Source organism: Hermetia illucens, chromosome 5 (genome assembly GCF_905115235.1).
Source record: "Hermetia illucens chromosome 5, iHerIll2.2.curated.20191125, whole genome shotgun sequence".
In the NCBI taxonomy this organism is placed as follows: Eukaryota; Metazoa; Arthropoda; class Insecta; order Diptera; family Stratiomyidae; genus Hermetia; species Hermetia illucens.
In genome coordinates, this window is record NC_051853.1 from 51942182 (window position 1) to 51963161 (window position 20980).

The window sequence follows — 20980 nt, forward strand, 5'->3', positions numbered from 1 at the left end:
CGTCCAATTTAAGGGTGAGACACACAACCGCTGACACTTTCCCTGCTGACACACCACCTACTCCTGAAATTTCGATGTTGGTCTTTTTCTTTTTTAACCGAAGTTTCTGTACTAGATCTTCGGTTATATAGCTGCTCTGACTACCTTGATCGATCAAACACCGAACTGGAACGGCATGTCCTTCTCTTGCCTCTAGCTTAACGACAGCTGTTGGAAGAACGGTTCCGGACCATGACAATGCTGTCGAATTTTTGGCATGATGAACAGCAGAAGACGGGTTATCCCCTTTGCACGGATGCATGGCAGTAAGATGTTGCCCTTTGCATATTTCGCATTGGAGATTCTTGCGTTTATTGCACGCTTCCCCCCTGATATATTTGTGGGAGAGACAGTAAATGCAAACATGATAACGGCGGAGCAGTTTCTCCTTGTCGGTACTTTCAATGAATTGAGGACACTGGGCTGTGAAGTGCTTCCCCATACATAAGAAGCATTTAATCCAGTTTCTCTTTTCACCTTCCGACTTGGAGACCAAGGCTATCTCCTTCTGGGTTTTTCTCTTATTCCCAAGATCCTCCGCCTTGGATATCCCACTAAGACCATCCCAACCGGGGGACATGACCACATATCTATTTTCTAGAAATTGGTCGATGTCGTTTATCGTAACGGGCATTTTCGGATCTCGTAACGTTAAGTCGAACTCCCTCCGAGTTGTCATATCCATTTTCCTCGTCAGGACGAACGGAATGAATGGAATACCTTCATCTGCATTGAATCCTGCTTTCCGTAGGTTCTGAACTGCGGAACGCATGGTATCCAATGCTCTTCCCAGCGTTCTAGCCTCCCTTTGGTTTATCTGAGGTAAGTCAACTAACGCCTGAATTTCCTTTTCTATTAAGGCCCGACGATTACTGTACCTTCGGTCAAGAAGAACCCATGCTTGTTGGTAATTCTCTCCGTATATCCCTAAATGGTCGATTACACGTTTTGCATCGCCTCTTAACTTGCTCTGAAGCATCATTAAGCGCTCCGCAAAACCGATTTCAGAGCCATCGTATACAGAGTTAAAGAGGCTTTTGAATGGTTCGTATTGACTGATGTCCCCACTGAATATTGGAATATCTGGGATGGGTGGGGCGGGTCTAAAACGATATCCTGAGTTCCAAGGGGAAAAATGGCTCGAAGGACCAAAATGGTTTGGCCGGGTCTGGCTGGGATCTAAGAAGAATTCTGAGCGGTTTGGTCCAGGAGTCCGCAAATATTCTGGGCGGGGCTGACTAGGATCTAATAAATAGTCCGGTCGTAGATGGGTGGGGAAGGGCCCAAGATTAGATGTACGCGGTTCGTCTCTCCACGTTGGATAATTTTGTCTATCCTTATCACAGGCCCCCCATGCCCCTCCAAATGCAACTTCACATCTGCTTGAACTCCTGGGCAGATCCCTAGCTGTCGCTTCACCTTGGAGTCTGTCGTTGACGTCTATGCCCAAGTCTCGTTCTAATAACCCTGTTTCAACTTGTCTTGGGACGGCCCCCCTACTCGAACTTCCTTCACCGGGATCTACATAATTTTGAGTCACTGGCGGGAGTTTAGGGACTTGCTCCCTAACTGGTCCCAAAGTTAACGGGTCGACCTCTGTTTGTCTCTCCTCAGGAATAAGAGAGGGATGAACTCTCTCAACGAACTCCTTTGTTTTCAAATAAACTGATTGCATGAGTCCCAGCTTATTCTCTCGAAAATATATTAAATCTGCCGAGGGATTCAATAATAGAAGCCGTTTATGCTCTGCAATGAACTCTAAATAGATCTGCCGGACCTCACTCCACGCGGTTTCAAAGCGTTCCTTAGTTCGCTTTTCCTGCCGCAGTTTGCATAGCGTCTCGCGAACCTCTTCAACTTTCAAAACCCGCTTTTGCTGAGCTTCAATGATCTCCTGGATCTCCATTTTTGGTTCTATTTCAACTGGTTGTCACTTAATTGAATTAAATATTTCCGTTTGGTACGGACAGTGACACACAAAATACGTGGGAGGCGCAACACTATAAGGATCTTTCCTTTGGTCTGAACGCGCCCACGTAACAACAACAATAATAAAAATACACACCAACGATGTTAGAGTGTCGTTTGAGAAACGTGGGAGGCGCAACACTATAAGGACTTTGCCTTGGGTTTGAACGCGCCCACGGATCAACAACACCACAAAAATTCACACCAACGATGATAGAGTGTCGTTAGAGAAACGTGGGAGGCGCAACACTAAAAGAACTTTGCCTTGGGTTTGAACGCGCCCACGGATCAACAACACCTCAAAAATTCACACCAACGATGATAGAGTGTCGTTTGAGAAACGTGGGAGGCGCAACACTATAAGGACTTTGCCTTGGGTTGAACGCGCCCACGAATCAACAACACCACAAAAATTCACACTAACGATGATAGAGTGTCGTTCGAGAAACGTGGGAGGCGCAACACTATAAGGACTTTGCCTTGGGTTGAACGCGCCCACGAATCAACAACACCACAAAAGTTCACACTAACGATGATAGAGTGTCGTTCGAGAAACGTGGGAGGCGCAACACTATAAGGACTTTGCCTTGGGTTTGAACGCGCCCACGGATCAACAACACCACAAAAATTCACCAACGATGATAGAGTGTCGTTAGAGAAACGTGGGAGGCGCAACACTAAAAGGACTTTGCCTTGGGTTTGAACGCGCCCACGGATCAACAACACCACAAAAATTCACACCAACGATGATAGAATGTCGTTAGAGAAACGTGGGAGGCGCAACACTAAAAGGACTTTGCCTTGGGTTTGAACGCGCCCACGGATCAACAACACTACAAAAAATCACACCAACGTTGATAGAGTGTCGTTAGAGAAACATGGGAGGCGCAACACTATAAGGACTTTGCCTTGGGTTGAACGCGCCCACGAATCAACAACACTACAAAAATTCACACTAACGATGATAGAGTGTCGTTCGAGAAACGTGGGAGGCGCAACACTATAAGGACTTTGCCTTGGGTTGAACGCGCCCACGAATCAACAACACCACAAAAATTCACACCAACGATGATAGAATGTCGTTAGAGAAACGTGGGAGGCGCAACGCTATAAGGAACTTTGCCTTGGGTTTGAACGCGCCCACGAATCAACAACACAAAAAACAATGCACACCAACGTTGACGTTCAAGTAGTGTTTTATGTTGTGTAAACGAAACACAATCACTATAATTTCCCGCACTTTATATATATTTTTTCACAAGAGAAATTATTTTTATAATAGTAATTTTTATTTAAAAACTTACTTTGGATCGTTATCCGGCTCGACGGACCAGCTGTTTCAGCATTCTCCTAAACGGCCTCTTCCAGTGAACTACCCTGCTTGGCGTTGGCCAAGCTCGCGCACTAGCTCCTGGATCTTTAACTCGAGGACCGTGGTTGCTTTCGTTCCGGGTTGCCGAAACCTAACTTCGGAACGATGGGGTAATCACACACCACTGAAACAGAATAACACTAAAGGGGTTAGAAAGAATACTTACTCGATTTGTATGGCTTAAGTAAATGAGAACACTCGCGACTCCACTTCAACATACCTTTATTTTCTAATCACAATATTCTATTTCACTCTTATTAATAATTTTTACTTAATTATCATAATATCAAAAGCGATTTTAAAGTAATTCCCGCGCGTAAAGTGTTCTCGGATAGAACCCTTTAGCTCTGTTCAGAGGCTTGTACACAACTCAAAATTAAAAGTAACGTTATTCTTAAAATCACCTATGTTTGACCCTTCCGTGTTTACACATTGCTTTGAAAGTGTTCTTGTACATAACACAATAACACTTGTTTATTATTGTAAATTTGGTTGTCGGCGACAAATCGACACCTGCTGTTGCGCTGCGAACTGCTGACACGGAAGAAAGTCATGTCGAGGCCAAATATACCATTTGGTATGTAACATGCTGATGCAAAGGCGGAAAAGAATCTCGTGATGTCCAAACTGGCCATTTGCATAGCATGTGATGTAACGACGGAAGAGGTTAAATGCGCAGGCAGACTGGGTTTCATGGGGCTAGCTCCAAAGATGCGGCTGCTGGAGAAAATCCGGTGAAATCGCTTGAACACCATGTTACGTCCCGCGAGCAACACTCCGCGATTCTCCAACCAGGACTGAATGTCATAAATTGCTTCATTCGCATAAAACTTGTCTTCTTCGAGGAAGCGTGCACCAACCGTCATCCCAAGGTCGTTGAGAGGTCACACCAGTAGGAAAGTCTAACGTCAATACTCTATTATACATAATAATCCACAAGATCGGGCCTAGGACGGATCCTTGTGGGACTTCGCATGTGGATCGATATGATTCATGTCATAATCTGATTTGCAGTACAAAGGCATATCAATTAAAAAGTCGGCAATGGTATGCACCAGGTACTTCGACTCGCCAAAATTAATTAGGGAATCAAGTATTTTGCTCTATCTCGCGAAATTAAACTCATTAACATCGGATGTGATCACTGCACAGTATTTATCCTCGTCAAGGGCGGTCTTAGCTGTGTTAGCTACCAGGTTGACTGCATCAGCCGTAGCCCTCCCCTTTCGAAAGCGGACCTGGTTCTCAGTGAGACCAAATTTCTTTTCGACAATTGGAAGTAATCTGTTATAGATTATTCGTTCGAATAGTTTAGTACTGTTCGCAGACAATGACGACGTTGATTTGGTTTTCCAATACCGTCTGGGAAAGCAAGTCCTGAGCTGGCAATGGTTTGAGGTTTAGCTGGAAGAACCTCATTGCACTGCGGAGACAGATCCAACTGTCTGTTTTTCTGACAATAAGTGACATTGACAGTGCTTACATCACAGGAAGCAGCACATGTCCTGTGTTTAGGAAGGTGATCAATACTATTGACACAAATGAAGTTCTGCCTGTCTGTCTGCCATACGCGCTTTCCTCAGAAACGATGATGCCGATTGACACCAAGTTTGGTGGGAAGGTAGGAACTTTGAACGTCCACGTGTCAGTGTGTTGCATCTTTCTCTGTGGAACTTAAGGAGGGGGGGGTCCCCATACATGGAGAATGTACAAATTTTTTCACCGAAGATAGTCATATGGGGTAGCAAATGAAGGTTTTCAATTAATATTTTTCTAAGCAGATATTAGTTTTGACATTGGTTACAGAGTGTCCAGATAGCTGAGTGGTACGGCACAAGCCCATCGTACGACAGGTTGCGGTTCAAATCTCACTGGTGGCATGGGATTTGTATGGTGATTTGACATCGGATACGACTCAGCTCAGCTGTGAATGAGTAGCTGAGACAAATCAGGGTAAAAATTTCGGACGAACTCAATGCTGACCACATTGTCTACTATAGGGTACTATGCTACCATATCGGTCTTGAATGAAGTAATATAGTACACTTCAAGGCCTTGATCGAATTGAATTGTTGCGCCAACGATTATTATTATTACTGATTACAAAGGAGAGGAAGGCGGTGGTCCGAAAGGAGCCCATCATTTCAAGGTCCCGTTCTCTGAAACTACTCAACCGAAAAATCTGAAAAATCATGGTGGTCCGTGCACATATTATCCAAGCCTCGAAATACTCCTCGTTGTGATATGTGCTCAAATAAAGTTAGTAATAATATTATTATATTTTGAAAATTTACTACGAACCCCCTTAAGTTCCTTCTAGATCAATAAAATTTTACATCAAGATAGACTGTAATAGGAAACTACTAGAAAGTTTGATGGAGAGCCTACTATTATTAACAAAGTTGACAAAGTCAATGTTGCCCATTTCGCGTCAGATTACAACTTCCCACAGTACCATGTTGAATTTCGGATATGTTCAACGTATTTTTACTACAAGCTATATATAAGTGGAACCCTTGTGTTGCGAAATATTGTTACTTAAACAACCACTCGACTTGTTTCAATAAATCCGAGTATCAAGTGTCTGCACTCACTATCAACTCTTGATACACCATGTTCAAGCTTTCGACTTCCAAGTCTGTCAAACTGTCTTCTGATATCTTCAAATTTAATCCTAATTCCTTCTAAGTACTGTGGAGAACCTCAAGCCGCTTTATCACCGTCTTGATGCATCTTCGTTATTACTTGTTTCGTCGATTGTGTCCATCATTCGCTAACATTTGCTTTAAGGTCTTTCGCTGTTTCTTCTTGCCGCTGTGCAGCTTTTTTGAGGTCCTTCGTTGTTTGATTCTGCTGTTTGCTGATTTTATAGATGTTTTCTCTCAAGCTTTCTTTCTGAAATTGAAATAATGCTTCTAGTGGATTTTGTATGCTGTGGTCAATCATTGCGGTTAACGTTCCAGATGTTTTCGCACGAACATCCGTCGCCGATGTAGGTTCGTACTTAGAATCATGTTCCCTAACGTCGACACCTTGTGAAGCGTTGAGCTCGCGAAGTTCCTTGTAGTTCTGCTTGTATCCTTGTCATAGGGAGTTCTAATAACGCTAACTACCTTTTAGGTTTATGCAATTATTGTATGGATGTTTACATTGATGCCGGGACTTTCGTTCCTGGACTGGTTATCGTTTTATGATAATTTGGAACTTGTTAAAGGTGTCTTATACGGAACTCAGAAATTTCATTAACTGGCATATGTTGCTATATTGCAGAAAATGGCTGACCATCAGGGCGAACTGCAGACTCTTTTATGCCTCGTTGAATATTCCAGAAATATGGGACAATGTCCTCCTAGAAAACTATTTTAATATCGGAACCTCTTAGTGACATTTGATTCATCTGTTATCAAAATCTCTGACTAATTTTTCGCCTTACAATTATACAATTTTTGTGTCCTTGTGAATTGCCAGTACCGCGAACTTAAATTGACGTCAAACAGCATGTGCACGTGTGCAAGTGATTACCATCATAATATTTATGGCATAAACTTCGTGATTTTAATTGGGAATTTTACTTAGCAGGCAGATTTACTGATATTTCTGCCATACCTGAAATTACGATTTCATGCAAGAATGCTTTTCTTACAGGGCCATCAAACGGATTGACTGTACCACTTTCACCATTTCTGGCAGGGCTTACACTATTTGCAGCTGTCTTATTCGCTGCAGCATGCATCATCCTAGCTGCCTTATATCGAAGATACTCAAATAAGTAAGTAAAAATGTATTCACTAGTAGCCCCTCGGATCCTTGCAGAAGTTTCAAAATAGACAATCAGTTTTGTCTAGCTGCGTATTTGCCGCCCAAGGATTGTTCATTTTCCCAAAAGCTACAAACTGTAACAATCAATTTAGACCCTCCATTTATCAAGAAATATTCTTCTTTTATTTTCTCGCTTCGCTATTTTTCAAACCCCGCCATCAACACCAACAACATCACAGAAATGCTGAATTGAATCTGAAATCAACGAAACATACTCAGCTGCCAATAATGCCGTCAGATTGCCAATTAGATCCACAGAATCCAACAATGCAGCAACAGCACTTACAACATCAGCAACAAACAAGGAATCCGAATGGCACATCATCAACGCCGTTAGGTGAAAATGATACTCATCGTCAGAGTCCGGCTGTCCTGGGAGATCCGCCCGAAGGCGAAGATACAGATCCTGATGTTATACCCAATCAATATGGTACGTAAAATTTTTCCCCTGTTTGTATTATTTTCAATAATCCAAATGTGTGAGGCGTAAAGTATTGGATGCGGTCGAGTTCCAGTAAAGCTCGCAGCGCTCATAGGAAGGATATTTGGTTTTACGACGTTTTTGGATTAAGTGGCGCCAATATTGATAGCGCCGTATATCCTCCTTATGATTTGTTTTTATGGGAGTCTATGTGACCCTTTTAGTGCGTAACTATTAAACCTAAACGAAATTTGTTAATTTAAACCTGCAGCCAATAAATTGTCCAGGATATATTCCGGGGTTAATTCTAGGGTCAGCTGAGGGCGACATACTCTATTACTAGAATGCATGCACCTATGCAATTTAGTGTAGTTAACTCCATAGATATGCTACAGGATATATTTCACAGAAAAGGATTTCGTTCGATCCTCAAAATTACTTTTGGCATGTCCCATCTGGGCCAGATGTCGAAAACGTCCTTAATATGGGCGATAATCGAAGCATGCATGGAAGTGATAGTGCACGTTAACTTCAATTACTTCGCTTTAAAGCTGGTCAAAACGGCACTATATATTTTTAGAGCATTAATTAGCAAATTATCAGTAGCGCTTAGAATCGAAGGACACCTAATAGTGCACCCATGAACTATACTTGGTGCTACTATCACAACATTTGTAGGGAGACGCAAAACACTATGTTTTCCATCGAAATTTTGTAGGAATCTGGTAGGGATATTTGAATGCCAATAGTATTTTTGATTGTGTCAACTTTTGTTTCGTTTAAGGGATAAAGGGATCCCAAGGGAAAATACTAACACCTCTAAATCACCTCTGTTACGTAGAAGACAACTTATTTTATTTTATTGAAGCATGGGCTTTATGGAAATAGCTCAGGATCTCAAATCCTCTACTTCCTAGCCTAATCCATAGATAATTAGGATAGTTAAGATGCTAGGTTGGTAGCTACCTAGTATTTTAGTTTCGGATTTTTCCTATTTCTAGTCTTCGATTAGTCAATAAGACGTTGTGCCGAATCTGAATGAATCAAGAGCGAATATTGGAGACTAGCCAATCAGCAGACAGGACGATAGAAGCACGAAAGTGACCTTTGACATTTCATGCAAAGCACGTACGCTCACATTTGTCAGCTTTGACAAAGTTGATACTTTTGTTTGTGCCACCGTTAAACGTTTGTTGTAAACCCGTTTAATATGCTTCTTCATTTGATGGGACGATTTCAACCGTCATTCTGGTTAAGGGTCTTTCAAATTCACTTTTGCGCTCGACGAAGTGGCTAATTTTTTTGATGATTAGACGGTTTTTTCTTTCTGGCTAGTGTTTTTTATTAAAAACATGCATATATAGATATTTTGGGAACCAATTGTTCCCTTCTTCAGTGCTAGCGTCTCTAATCATTTCAATTCTCCAATTTAAGTAAGAATCATCCTGTAAAATCCGCTGATTCTCGCAAAGGTTGACCAAAGTCATCCATCATCCACAGGATTGCCGCAAACACTGCGATATAAAGAGGGTATTCCATTTGATTTTGGGAAGTGTGGGTAATAAAACAAGCTTCTGTCTTTTCCATTGGATGGGAAGTACTTGTTTCTCTTATTGAATTGGACCTGGTCTTAACAGCCGGTTTAACAGTTTAGTACAGCACTTCATCCTATACTAGCGCCTTGTTATCGCCGGTCGCATGCAATTCCTCTTCGATCAAGGAAGGTTTCCGGAAGCCGTCTGTTTGATAAAGATGTGGAAAAAGGCTGAATATTCCTGTGAACATGTTTGCTAGCTGTGGTTTCTGCCGCCTTTCCTTGTTCATAATCAATGTTTAGCGAGTGTCTCACATTTCCAATAGCAAGAAAGATAGTTTGGTGGGTACAATGTTCAATAACTAGTTTAGCTATCACTGGTCAAGAAGAAGAGGAGGATGGTAAAGTCATAACGGAGCCTAACTCTCTAATTCAGAAGGTAGTTACGTTTTTGATGTATCAAAATCTGCAAAAGCCATATTCTGACTTTACCCAATGCATCCCTTAGGTAAATAGCATTGTCACAATTTCAATCTAGCTTGCAAATTACCGTCATTTCGACATTCAACTTTCGAATGGTCTGTAAAAATACCCCCTAGTTAGCTTCGTAATTATTGCAGCTGAATATCTATGCATATATTGTAATTCAGTACATCCCTGTATTACCGGTTATATGACGGTCATCCACACGTTTCAGCCCTCTCCATGTCAGTCGCCATTGCATTCCATGCCCCTTTTCGCCACAATTTCTGCATCTTTGCTACTTATGTTGACCGCTGCATTAGTGCGAGTATTCTGGGAAGTGGCAAAGTTCGAGGGATCTAAAACATCCACTGCACAGCCCAGCCTAAGTCCACCTTGTCCGCTAAAAGCACATCAAGGGCCAATTTCACCGGGAGGCTTCTAATAGTGTTTTGCGTATCTCAAAGACTCCTCCTCCAAACTGCTAAAACAATTTTTCTCATCGAATGTTTGTTTCTAACCTTCCTGATCAAGAGCCTTGTTCTTCCTATTGCCGGGAAGAAGGTAAGGTTTTCGCACTTGCCGATTGACCTTTCTAAATCTCAAATACTTCATTGTGAAGCAAACTAATGCCTCTTATCAAGATTTGGATGCTTTGGTGGATATTCTGTCTCTTCCGGCCGCGAATTGAGAGAAATGCTAGCCCTGAGTTAAGGTGAAATAAAATAATAAAATCCTCTTACCACCGGAGACTGCGATGTCGGAGGTTTCCATAAGAGCCTACGCTAGGAAAAATTAATGATAATGATATAATCGTTGGCGCAACAATCCATATTGGATCAGGGCCTTGAAGTGTGTTAGAGCACTTCATTCAAGACCGTGATCAGCATTGCCCTCGTCCGAGATTATTACCCTGATTTGACTCAGGTACTCATTCACAGCTGAGTCGACTGGTGTCCGACATCCAGTCAGTACAACCGTTTGATGGTTACACAAGGCAGTGGGATTCATCTTTTTTTTTTGTTTTACCTTTCCATCTGGCGGTGATAGGACTATGACGTACCTTGACTGTCAGAGCAAATTCGGATAGTGTAACGGCTGTAGCTATATTTTTCACAGGGACTTGGTCAATTCTACTACCCGGTTTTCTTGAAATATTCCTACATCCCTTTCCGTGGCGTTCCGACCTGCTCATGGAGATTATGTTTGAATTCCGCAAAAACCCGTATCCATCTGGCGATTATTTCTCCTTTCTCTTGATACCATGCCTGGAAATGCTGCTACCTCCAATAATTTCTTCCTAGTGTTCAATGTGAGCCAGTTTGGGAAGAACCGACTGTTTATCACTACAAAATGAGTGTCATGTGTTTAACGCCGTATAGGCAAACTTGACTCAAGCTCCAACTTTTCTATGGGCGCCGCATAAACAGCTTGCTTCATTCAACTTTTTGTTGAGTACCTTATTGGGCAACGGCAAATTATATTGCATGCAGTGAAGCAGCAACATAGGAATATAGGTATACCTTATGAGCTAGCCTGTTAGTCATTCCAATTCTGTTAGAGAAATGAAGCTAGGCTTATTGGTTCGATAGTTTTCGGTCTCCATGTAGTTAGGTTTTCCCGATTTGAAAATATCGCTCTTACCTCCTTTCGAATTGTTAAAATATGAGGGGGGTTCCAAAGGATGCATATCATACATTCCTCAAACTATGGCCAAAGATATCCTCCCCTCTAGGAAGAGAATGACGTTATCTGTACTAAATTTGCATTTGTAGAATCAAATATCCATGGAAGCGTCTTAAGTGGCACTCTTCTGCATGCCTAATACCAATCGGTGAACTGTGAGCTGGGGACAACTGGCTGAGAGTTATGAGATGTTGTCTGGCATTGCCATGGACTCATCACTTTCGCTATACCTTCCACTCTGTAGACGTTGTCCAGTCGCTTTTTCTCTCTTTAGCATACTGAGTTTAGCAGAAGAAGAAGTCTCCTCCTTACTTGTGCTATATGAGTTTTGGCAAAGAATTCAATGTGCTTCCCTGGGATCGTTACCTTGGTGACCAGCACCGGTTCGTACATGCTGTATCTAGTGGTGATTGTTAAATAGAGCGGTCCTGAAACTGATTGGCGAGACCACAAGGAATGGGCTTGTTACTAAACTGCCAAAGAGTAAAAAAAGCATTGAAGATGAAGAAAGCCTTCCGGTTTAAAATGGAGAAGCCAAAAAACAATCTAAAGAACAGCATCACTGCATAAGATACTAAATTCCGTAAACGATATGCTTGTCCATATCTCCGCTCCAATATAGAACAGCATTTAGAAAATAACCTCCGCAGGATCAAACTATGGTAGCTTTAGAAATGGAGGAGAGTATATTGATCCCTGAAACATTCTATGACTTGTCGTAGAGTGTTGTCTAGAATGTAACCATTGTGAGTTCATCACATTTTTGGAGTTTCGGGAAATGCCTGATACGCCTAAGGAACATCAAAGTAAACAAAATACCTGATTTACTTACTCTATAAAAAATAAGGTACTTATATATGAGCTAGAAGAAGACTTGAACACTATTCAATGTAGCCTTGGACAAACTGATTGCGGATGTCACAAATGTCTCGCAATCTAGATTCATTTGTCGTATATGCATAACAAGCCGGGCCGAAAATCAACACAATAGATCCCACCCCTCCATCCTTGACGCTATTCAAGGGTTGTCGTTCACCCAAAAGGGGTTTGCTCCGAGGTAGTTTGCTCGAATATGTTGTTTTATCCAGAGGCAGTTTTTCATTTGGATCACATTCCTTTTGGCCTCTATAGGTAGTGCCGATGAAGACTCGTGTAGACAATGCTAACAGAGCTGTCAAGCTTCGACTTGGGCTACCATCATTGCTTAATTCAGGTTTGCTTTTTTGGATTTGATTGTTTCTTTTACAACTTTAACAACGAATAACACAAGTAATAGACATGTTATCTGTCTCCCATTTAAAATGTTGAAAATAATTTTAAGTATTGCTCTATCACTTAACTTCTCAAAATACCGCTGTAGAAAAGAATTAAATGGTTGGTTAACGTCCTTATTGGTTGATTGGTGACGCTGATGTTTGATGAGAATTATTAAGCAGATATATCAGTAATAGTGGAGTTAAAAGATTCTGTGAGATTACCGCGGACCTTAACATTTCTTGATACTGGTTTGTGCGTATTTTCTCTTCATGACTCGCTTGTAACCCTCATGGATTTAATGTAGTAGAGACGACTTCACCAATGCTGATACGATGACCACTAGGTTGACTACAACTACGTTAGTAACGTCGCCAGTGTAGTCAAACTGATCTGCGTGTGTAACTGTAACATGTGACCTTGTGTTCATTCCTTTGTAGGCATTCACATAATGTTTTGGCGTTATTTTTTTGCCTCAACTGAAAATTTTCAGTGAGGCTATGCTTTAGTTTCATTATCATTACACTTAATGCCATGCAAATGGGTTGTTCACAGCAGCGAAATAAACACACAAAACACAATCATCCATAGCGACTGAAATTCGAGGTCAAAATAATGAAATTGAGTTGAGATGGTAGCTTTCTTCTCCATCAAACATTGGGCTGTGAAATGAAACTGGTCCTTGGGGATTCGGGGCATTTCGGTTTTAGCGTTGAAAGGATATCGCTGAGTAGAGTCGTTCTAAGCACTTCGTTAGTACTAGAAGAAGGCTGATTGGGCTCTAGGAGTCCATCTTGATAGCATGTTTTCCTTTTTTAGGGATCATCATAATTTTGGCACCTCTCCTCTTTTGAGGGTTAGGACCCATTACGAAGGGCAGCATTAAATAGAAAGGGGATCACCATTCTTTCCTCCCTAAGACCGGAGATCGTTTTACTTGTCACAATCGTGCCCCGGAGCCTTGCTGGTGTTGACATTTTTCTGTGTAGGATTTTTGGTTTTACCGGGATAATAACGTGGGGTGCTAGGGTAAAAAATTTAGTAGTAGTTTGATTTGGAATGAGAGCTTCTTCAAGAAATTCCGTCAAGCCTTCAGTCCTGATTTCGCATCAGATTTCCAATTGCCATGCCAGTCTTTAAGGGGGGTGTCGATTTTCTTTTGTTATTTCTAGAAAGTTTCCAGATCGAACATTTGAGATGAGTTCTAGGCTCTAGATGAAATACGAACTGGCGAATATTGTTAATTTTCTCCACAGCTGAATAATTCACAATTAGGTGGATTTTTAATTGCATTATCAACGTTCTCGGTGTATTCTAGACTGACGTCTTTTGGAACTTATCCCAATTGATTTCAGCATTTGTGGGCCTTTCTGTGTAAAAGTTAATTTGTTCTTCTGGGGTTTATTCCTTTCATAGCTGCGAAATTGATCAGCGATGTTAGGGGTATCAATTAGTTAGCATTGTTTTCTCACCTCCAAATAAGCAGATTAGGTGGCCTGTTCAGGGTTGCTGTTAGAAGCTATTTTCCTGTTCGCCTGAAGTAAGTTGTGGTCCCCAGTTTAGAGAATTCGGGACGTGCGGCTAGCAATCGATGACTCTGTGTTGCAAACAGCTTGCTGTACAAAAGTATATGCATACTATACGGCTACCATAACTATGCACTACCGCTGTCGGTTCTTTCTCCAACATCAAGTTTGATGCCGTATGGTCGAAACAACCCCTCGCCTTCCTTCGGTGCAAACAGGGTGATTCCGATAACCAATCAGACTAAGAACCTTGGCTTTGATGGTATTATCTTCAGTTAGTATTTGCTTGGCTTCTTCTTTTTCCTTAGCCTTTGCCTCGTTCATAAGCGGGGTCTGCTCGTTGTGATCGGTTGCGCCATTTTATTCTATCAAATGCCTTATCTGGATGAAATCGCGTGGCTTCTTCTGAAAAGTAAATTCTGCTCACCACGAATTACGCGACCATACCAGACGCCTTTATCGCAATTTTTCCACGGTCGGCGCAAGCCCATATTGATCGCGGATATCCTCATTTTGGATGCGATCGTCCAACGTAAAATCTTCATCTCCATTACCGCTAGATGACGTTTATTGTGTTTTATTGTCGGCCAACAATCGTAACCATTAAGAGCGACTGGATGGGCGACTTTGCCGTAAATTTTGGACTTGGGACTCTTGTTGATACGTCAATCACAAAGAGTGCCAGTTGTGGAATGCCAGTTCATCCAGGTTGCGCAAATGCGTGAAGCAATTTCATAACGCAGTTCTCTATTGGTTGAAACTATTGACCTGAGATATTTAAGTTACTCTGGGCAGGTCACTGTCACTGACAGAAACAGTGCTTATTTCATCGTCAGAACTTCAGTTTTATTCAGATTCAATCTGAGACCGTGTTGCATAAGGCGATCATTCCATTTTTGGACAAGCTGCTGCATAAAGCAAAGTATATGGGGCTGGACGTTTGATGTCCAAGTCCTGTTGCTTTCGCCGATTTCATTAGTTTTATTGCTTCCTCTACTTCAGTGGTACTGATAGATAGAATTGCTCCAAATGTCGACAATGCTGGAAATGAAGGCTAAACAAACTTTTCCACTGCTCAAATCTGCTCAAAAGATTCTCGACATCTATCTGTAGCAGCTCGTTGGTCAGTAAGCTAAATACCTTTCTTGTCATTAACGCAGCAGAAGTGTTGGATATCCTGTGTGCGCTGGTGTCGGCATTCAACAAGTCGACACAGATTTCTCTCGCTTTCTTAGGTTCGCGGTTGGCATTCTTACAAATTTGCCAATTGGCCAGCATTTTATTGTTGAAAAATTTGTGATGGAGGCGTTTCTTTTCACGAATTTTCATTTGAACATCGTCATTTCAACACTAAGTATCACCGTTGATGAACGCCTACTTGGCTTGGTGAAACCGAAGGCTGTATAGGCCGCTTTGTCGATCATATTTGTTTTCCTCTCTTCCCAAATTGAGAGCTTCTTAGCCAAATTTCATGACTCAGCGAAAAACCCAGCAGATGATATTTACATAGTCGAGGTGTTGAGGACGACACCGTCCATTAGACCCCTCCGCATCCTCCAGCCAAGGCATCATGGGGAGCGTTACCATTAGCGAAAAGAAAAAATATCCATGGACTCTTGCGGAGTTCGCTTTCAACTTCAATCTGCTCTGAGATTCAACCTCGGTGTAGCACGTAATACTTTACCTAGATTTTAATGGGTCCGATCTGCTTAGAGGATATGGAATGGTGATCTAAACAATGATCCGGAATATATTAAAGTGATAGGAGTATCAAGAGTGGAACCCAGCCGACCAGGCTTTCAAGATATTGTTTGATGCTTTCCAGGATGGTTTCAGCTAATATCATTCTTCTGTGCGATAGGACTACTTGTACTCATCGATGCTATTCCAAAGTTAGTCACCTTTTTAATTTAAATGAGTCTCGGGAACGAGAATGTCAACATTTCTCTAATTTTAGAAACGTTTCAGTTTGGTTTCTGCGTTCTCAAATGCTGTTTGGATTCTACCTGACTTCCAGGATGAGTTCGATCTTCAACATAAATGTTGAAAAATTTTCGATTTGTTTAGTATGTATAGGCATATTTTCTTTCTTCTTATATTCTTCTGCTGGTTATACTTCGATTCCTTTGAGGGATCGCTTTTTGGGTCAACGATATACAAGTTATTACAAATATTGTTCAGAATTCAGAACTTCGGGTCACATTTTCACCCTTCGAATAGGAAGAAAGACCTATTCCATCTTCTTCACCCTCTCAAAGGTTCGATAAACTCGAATTGAATTTTATTTTCAATGTAACTAACGGAAAGGACGTTGTATATTTTTCTGCTTCAGAAATATGATATCGAAATGGAAAGAATGAGAAACATTGGCTAAAGGAAACTGTGTAAGGGGCTGAAATCAATCCAAACACTACACAGTTTTACACAAAACCCCATTAATTCAGTACCAACTGAACAAAAGGCTAAGAACTGGACAAAAGTTCAACTGAAATTTTCCAATTAACTTCCAAACAGCCCAAGCAGAAGATTATCATTTAAAGTCTATTCATCAGGCCACTGTAGGTAGTCGGTGAAATAAAATAGCATGCGGTGTTCCAATTAATGATACAACTCCAGCAAAGTGATGTTAACATTGATTTAACGCTCTGGCATTGTTCCGTAAATAGTGCAGCGTGTGTGTAGTCTCAGGAGATAACCGCAATTTAATCACATTCTATTCGAAAGTTTCTCTCACACTCCCAGCACGCACCGGAATCCAACCACTGCCATTTCACTTTGAATGCATTATCCAGGATTCCCTGTGTGCTGTATTGGGGTATACACCGTTTTCGTAATTGAGCACAATATCTATACACTGCATAGGCGAATTAATTGGACTCGCACCAGACTACTAAAAGACCTGCTGCAATGAGTTTTGTTTGTCCCTAGGAGGACATCTTCCGGTTCGTGGTCAGACCGAAGTACCGGGACCGATTCGATGCAGGACCAGTCCATTCATTTAACTATGAATGATTATGTAGTAGTTAATGACGTTGCTTTTCACCCTTGAAACTAAAATCGACTGGAATTTCTGGCTGAACACCACAACAGATCCTGAAAGGCATGAATGCAGATAGTCTGCGAAGTTGATTGTAGGCGCTCAGCAATGGTGTCCATGAAATACCTCGTTGCCGGGGGTGTTGCAGGAGAACCAATAAAATCTAAGAGGGAATAGAAATCATTTAACCCGCCGGCAAATAGTACGAGCAAAATTAGTTTAATCCACTTGTAGGACCACCACTTTGGCGTATCTTCCGACGAGTTGGATTCACCCTTTCGGTTCAAGTATATCCAAAGATTTAATTGATAAATTGGTGCAAGCCTCCACTCGATATAATTATTTTGACTTCTGCTCTTTGCCATTGCAAGGGTTAAATGCGTTCGGATTCATTACAATTTCCCCAAGAAATCTATCCAGAACTCATTCAACCTGCTCCTGGCGTATATAGTATATCCCCATTTCTAGTGAAATGCGAAACAATCCCGAGCGAAAATGTTATTTGTGTACTGCTGGTATGCAGCAACTCTGAACAATGGACACCTCTGCACAATGGAAACTACGATGCTCAACTACTGAATTGATAACTCAAAAGAACAGTTCACTTAATCTGGAAAGTCGAGAGAATTGCTTTAATCCTGCTCAATCTATTTCACCTGCATGATATGTTCGAAAGTACAAATTTTCAACCCTTGAAATTGATGCTGTCCTGGTTTGGTGGTGGTAGCAAATAAAAAGCAAATATGTGAACAGGCCTTCATTCAAGCAAATTTGCGTCCCGGTATTTTCTGAATTGGAATTTTGAATAACCTACTTCGGGGTTTGGTGTTGAAAGTAACACGCTAAGTTTCTCCTTTCTAAAATTGAATTAAATGGAGTATTAACGTCCTCAGTGTTAACACGTTTTATTTACCGCAATTTTTAACTGTCTCAGCTTGATAAATATATACAAAGTACTGGCCGATTCAAGATCCCTTGGTAATTGGACTCCAATGAGCCAATTATTCCACCGCCTACTGCACCTATCCAGCTAGTTTCTAGCTTGATGGCTCGTAGGTGTTAGCGTTTCAAAACATGTTTCTCAAAAGCAGAGAGCTTATAGATACTTTGTTGGAGAGGGCCTTATCAAAGAATCTTGGTTTTAAGACTTACTTCTTCCGAATTCGGCCTTAGCCCCACAGGATATTTCACCAAAGGATCATTAGATTTTCTGCTACTGGCAGGAATTCAGATTATCTGATTTGCGCGTGTCAATTTTTTGGGAAAAGGCTGTTAGTCAGTTAGTCTGTTCATTGCAAACAGTGCTTGGGAATAATGGTACTTGTCAGCATGGCTTCGTTCAGGCGATTCGTTTGCTATGGTATTTCCTTATAACGGAAATAACATTGGCTACCTTTTGGAACTGGTTGAGCTAAATTGTAAGCTGAGATTTTCCTGAAATACGCCATCCATGGCTTATTCATTGGTGAACATTTCCATGCCTCTTTAGGGCTTTATGGCTCGTGAATCTAAATTCATTTGAAAGTGGACCGGGAGAATTGGGAAGAAATCCATTTTTTTTTGCCACGGCTAGAGGGTTCAATAGTGCAGAGGTGAGGCAGTGTTTGATGAGTTGCCTCTGCCTAGAATGAATTTGTTGGCCGTTCTTATTCTTATTACTGTGTCTGCAATGGTTACCAAGGGACTTGTAGAAAAAAGCTCATTTTCCCAAGGATCAGTATACTTGCGCGTTGCATCCTGGGGAGTGATGTTTCTCCAATAATTTGAAGTGGAAATGCGTGCTCATATTTAGTTTCTACCCCGCTAAAGAAGATAATAGTAGGAAATAAAAGTAGTTCAGTCGTCATAGCATGTAATCAAATATTATGACTGGACCTTCGTCGAAAACTGCGTTGGCCAGATTGCCTGTTGTTCATCATCAAGTTGATCAAGAGTGGACTCGTTGATTCCATGCCATCTTGCGGTGTCGAAAATGGCTGAGAACGAGGCGTAGTTGAAACATCCTTCAATATTCATAAGTGTAGTCCAAGCGTATTAATTTTCAAATATCACCTTTTGCAGACCGCTTATGGAGTGTCATCCTCATGGATATGCCTTTCTGGTATGCTTGATGTCTGCATGGAAGGAGCCAATGATATCTATTCTTTGACTTAGTGTTGACTTAGTGTTAGGTAACTCGGTTGTGTCTTTTAAGTTCTCCTCTTCTGAGTTAAATTCGCGCTTCTTCCTGATGTTTCCCTTTTTAGCGCACTTAAAAAAGCAACTTTCTCATCTGTGTTGCTTCCTTGTTTTCAGTACTAGTTTTAGCACACCTTACATCGATGATTCAATTTCCGTCGTATTTTCATATGGAAGAGCAGTATGTGCCTTTGTTTCAAGAGTAGAGAATCGATTTGTACCCACTTCTTCTTAAGAGACGCTACACGTGCCATTACTTCAATGGTAACCTCCCATCTTATCATATTGAATTGATGTTATACCTGAGGTTTCATATGTAGCCGAGACCGTGTGCCGAAAATGAGCTGAACAATGCATTTACCCTTCAACGCTATGGACATGAATGCGCAGTAAACTTTGCGAAAGGCCACTAATGAAAGTAGATGTAGATCAAGTAGTATCAAGTAGATCAAGATGTCTGTTTTTTCTTTAAATGAACATGAACGAAATTCAGGATGTGTGGAGTGGGGAGACCTTTTCAGTTATCATGAATAATGAAGCTTTAATTTCAAAATGAAAAATAGGACAACCTCCACCGAGCTATTTTTTTCAAAGGCAATGTCAGCTGAAATTAAGTCGCACCGTGAGGTTAGAGCTCGCCTATTATTACTCAACCTTGACTCATAAACAACATCTTGGCTTAGAGTTGGATTATTACTAAAATTCGATCTTCTCTGCTAGTTTTTCCTGAAATATCCTCCATTAAGGTCTCCTGCCTCACAGTCCCAAGATAAATTTTCAGAGAAGCTTCTGAATATATCGTCCCTGATAAAGCTATCAGATGTAGGGCAACTATTCATTCTGAAGCAATTTGTAGCTCGTGCTTTTACAACCGATGTTTCAGAATGTAAATTGATTGGTATATGTTCATTCATATGATCCCCTCAGTTATGTTGGCTAGCTTGAGCCTTAAGATCAATTATAACTTGGGAATGGGCTTTCCACACCAATGTTTTCTAGGTGTTCTAAATTGGCTTCGATGCTACATAAGATTTTATAGGCCTGCTATACGACTGATCTTTCGGCCGCGTCCTTTCGTCAACAGTGACTGGGGGTTGGAATGTGAGAACGCTTTCTGACGGCAGTATGGAGGCTCCTCAAAATGACCCCCTCCCAGTGATACACAGCAAGGACATTTTAATAATGCAGTGTTACGTACGCTCCAAGAATTCCGATGCAAAAGAAGTAACTCTTCCGCTACAGTGACATTGTGATTATGATGGGTGATATGAATGCCAAGTTCGTTTCTAACAACTCCGTGTGATTAGAAAACAGGGTCTACAGACCCTAATGACAATAGTGAGAGGTTATCGGCTTTCTGCACCCTTCGCCTCGTCATTGGTGGCACGCAGTTTCAGCACAAAGTTTGCATAAGCTTAGCAGTGAAAATAGTAGTTGTGTTCTTAGTGTGCGTAAGAAGAGAGGCGCGGACAATGGCCTACCTTCACTTGCGTCTGCCATCGCACTTTCTCTTTCAACGGTAATGGAGAAAGCATCGAAGACGTCGACCAATATCTAAAAAGCATGGATTCCACCGACGCATTAACAGCACTAGATCTGCTTTTGACTGCTGGGACAAGAATACGGATCGAGCAGTGCAGGGAACTGAAGGCTTTTATTGGTGCTCCGAGCCGTGGCAGAGGTG

The 20980-nt window shown here is 41.5% G+C and overlaps 1 protein-coding gene across 1 annotated transcript in view; it reads left to right on the top strand.

The window, feature by feature from the left end:
- The window catches only part of LOC119657775 (neural cell adhesion molecule 2), a 641753-nt gene that overhangs the window by 604131 nt on the left and 16642 nt on the right, over positions 1-20980 (top strand). Inside the window, exons 17-18 of the mRNA XM_038064845.1 lie at positions 7025-7148; positions 7378-7628. Of these exons, the coding sequence (XP_037920773.1) occupies positions 7025-7148; positions 7378-7628 (375 nt within the window). The remainder of the gene's footprint in view (positions 1-7024; positions 7149-7377; positions 7629-20980) is intronic.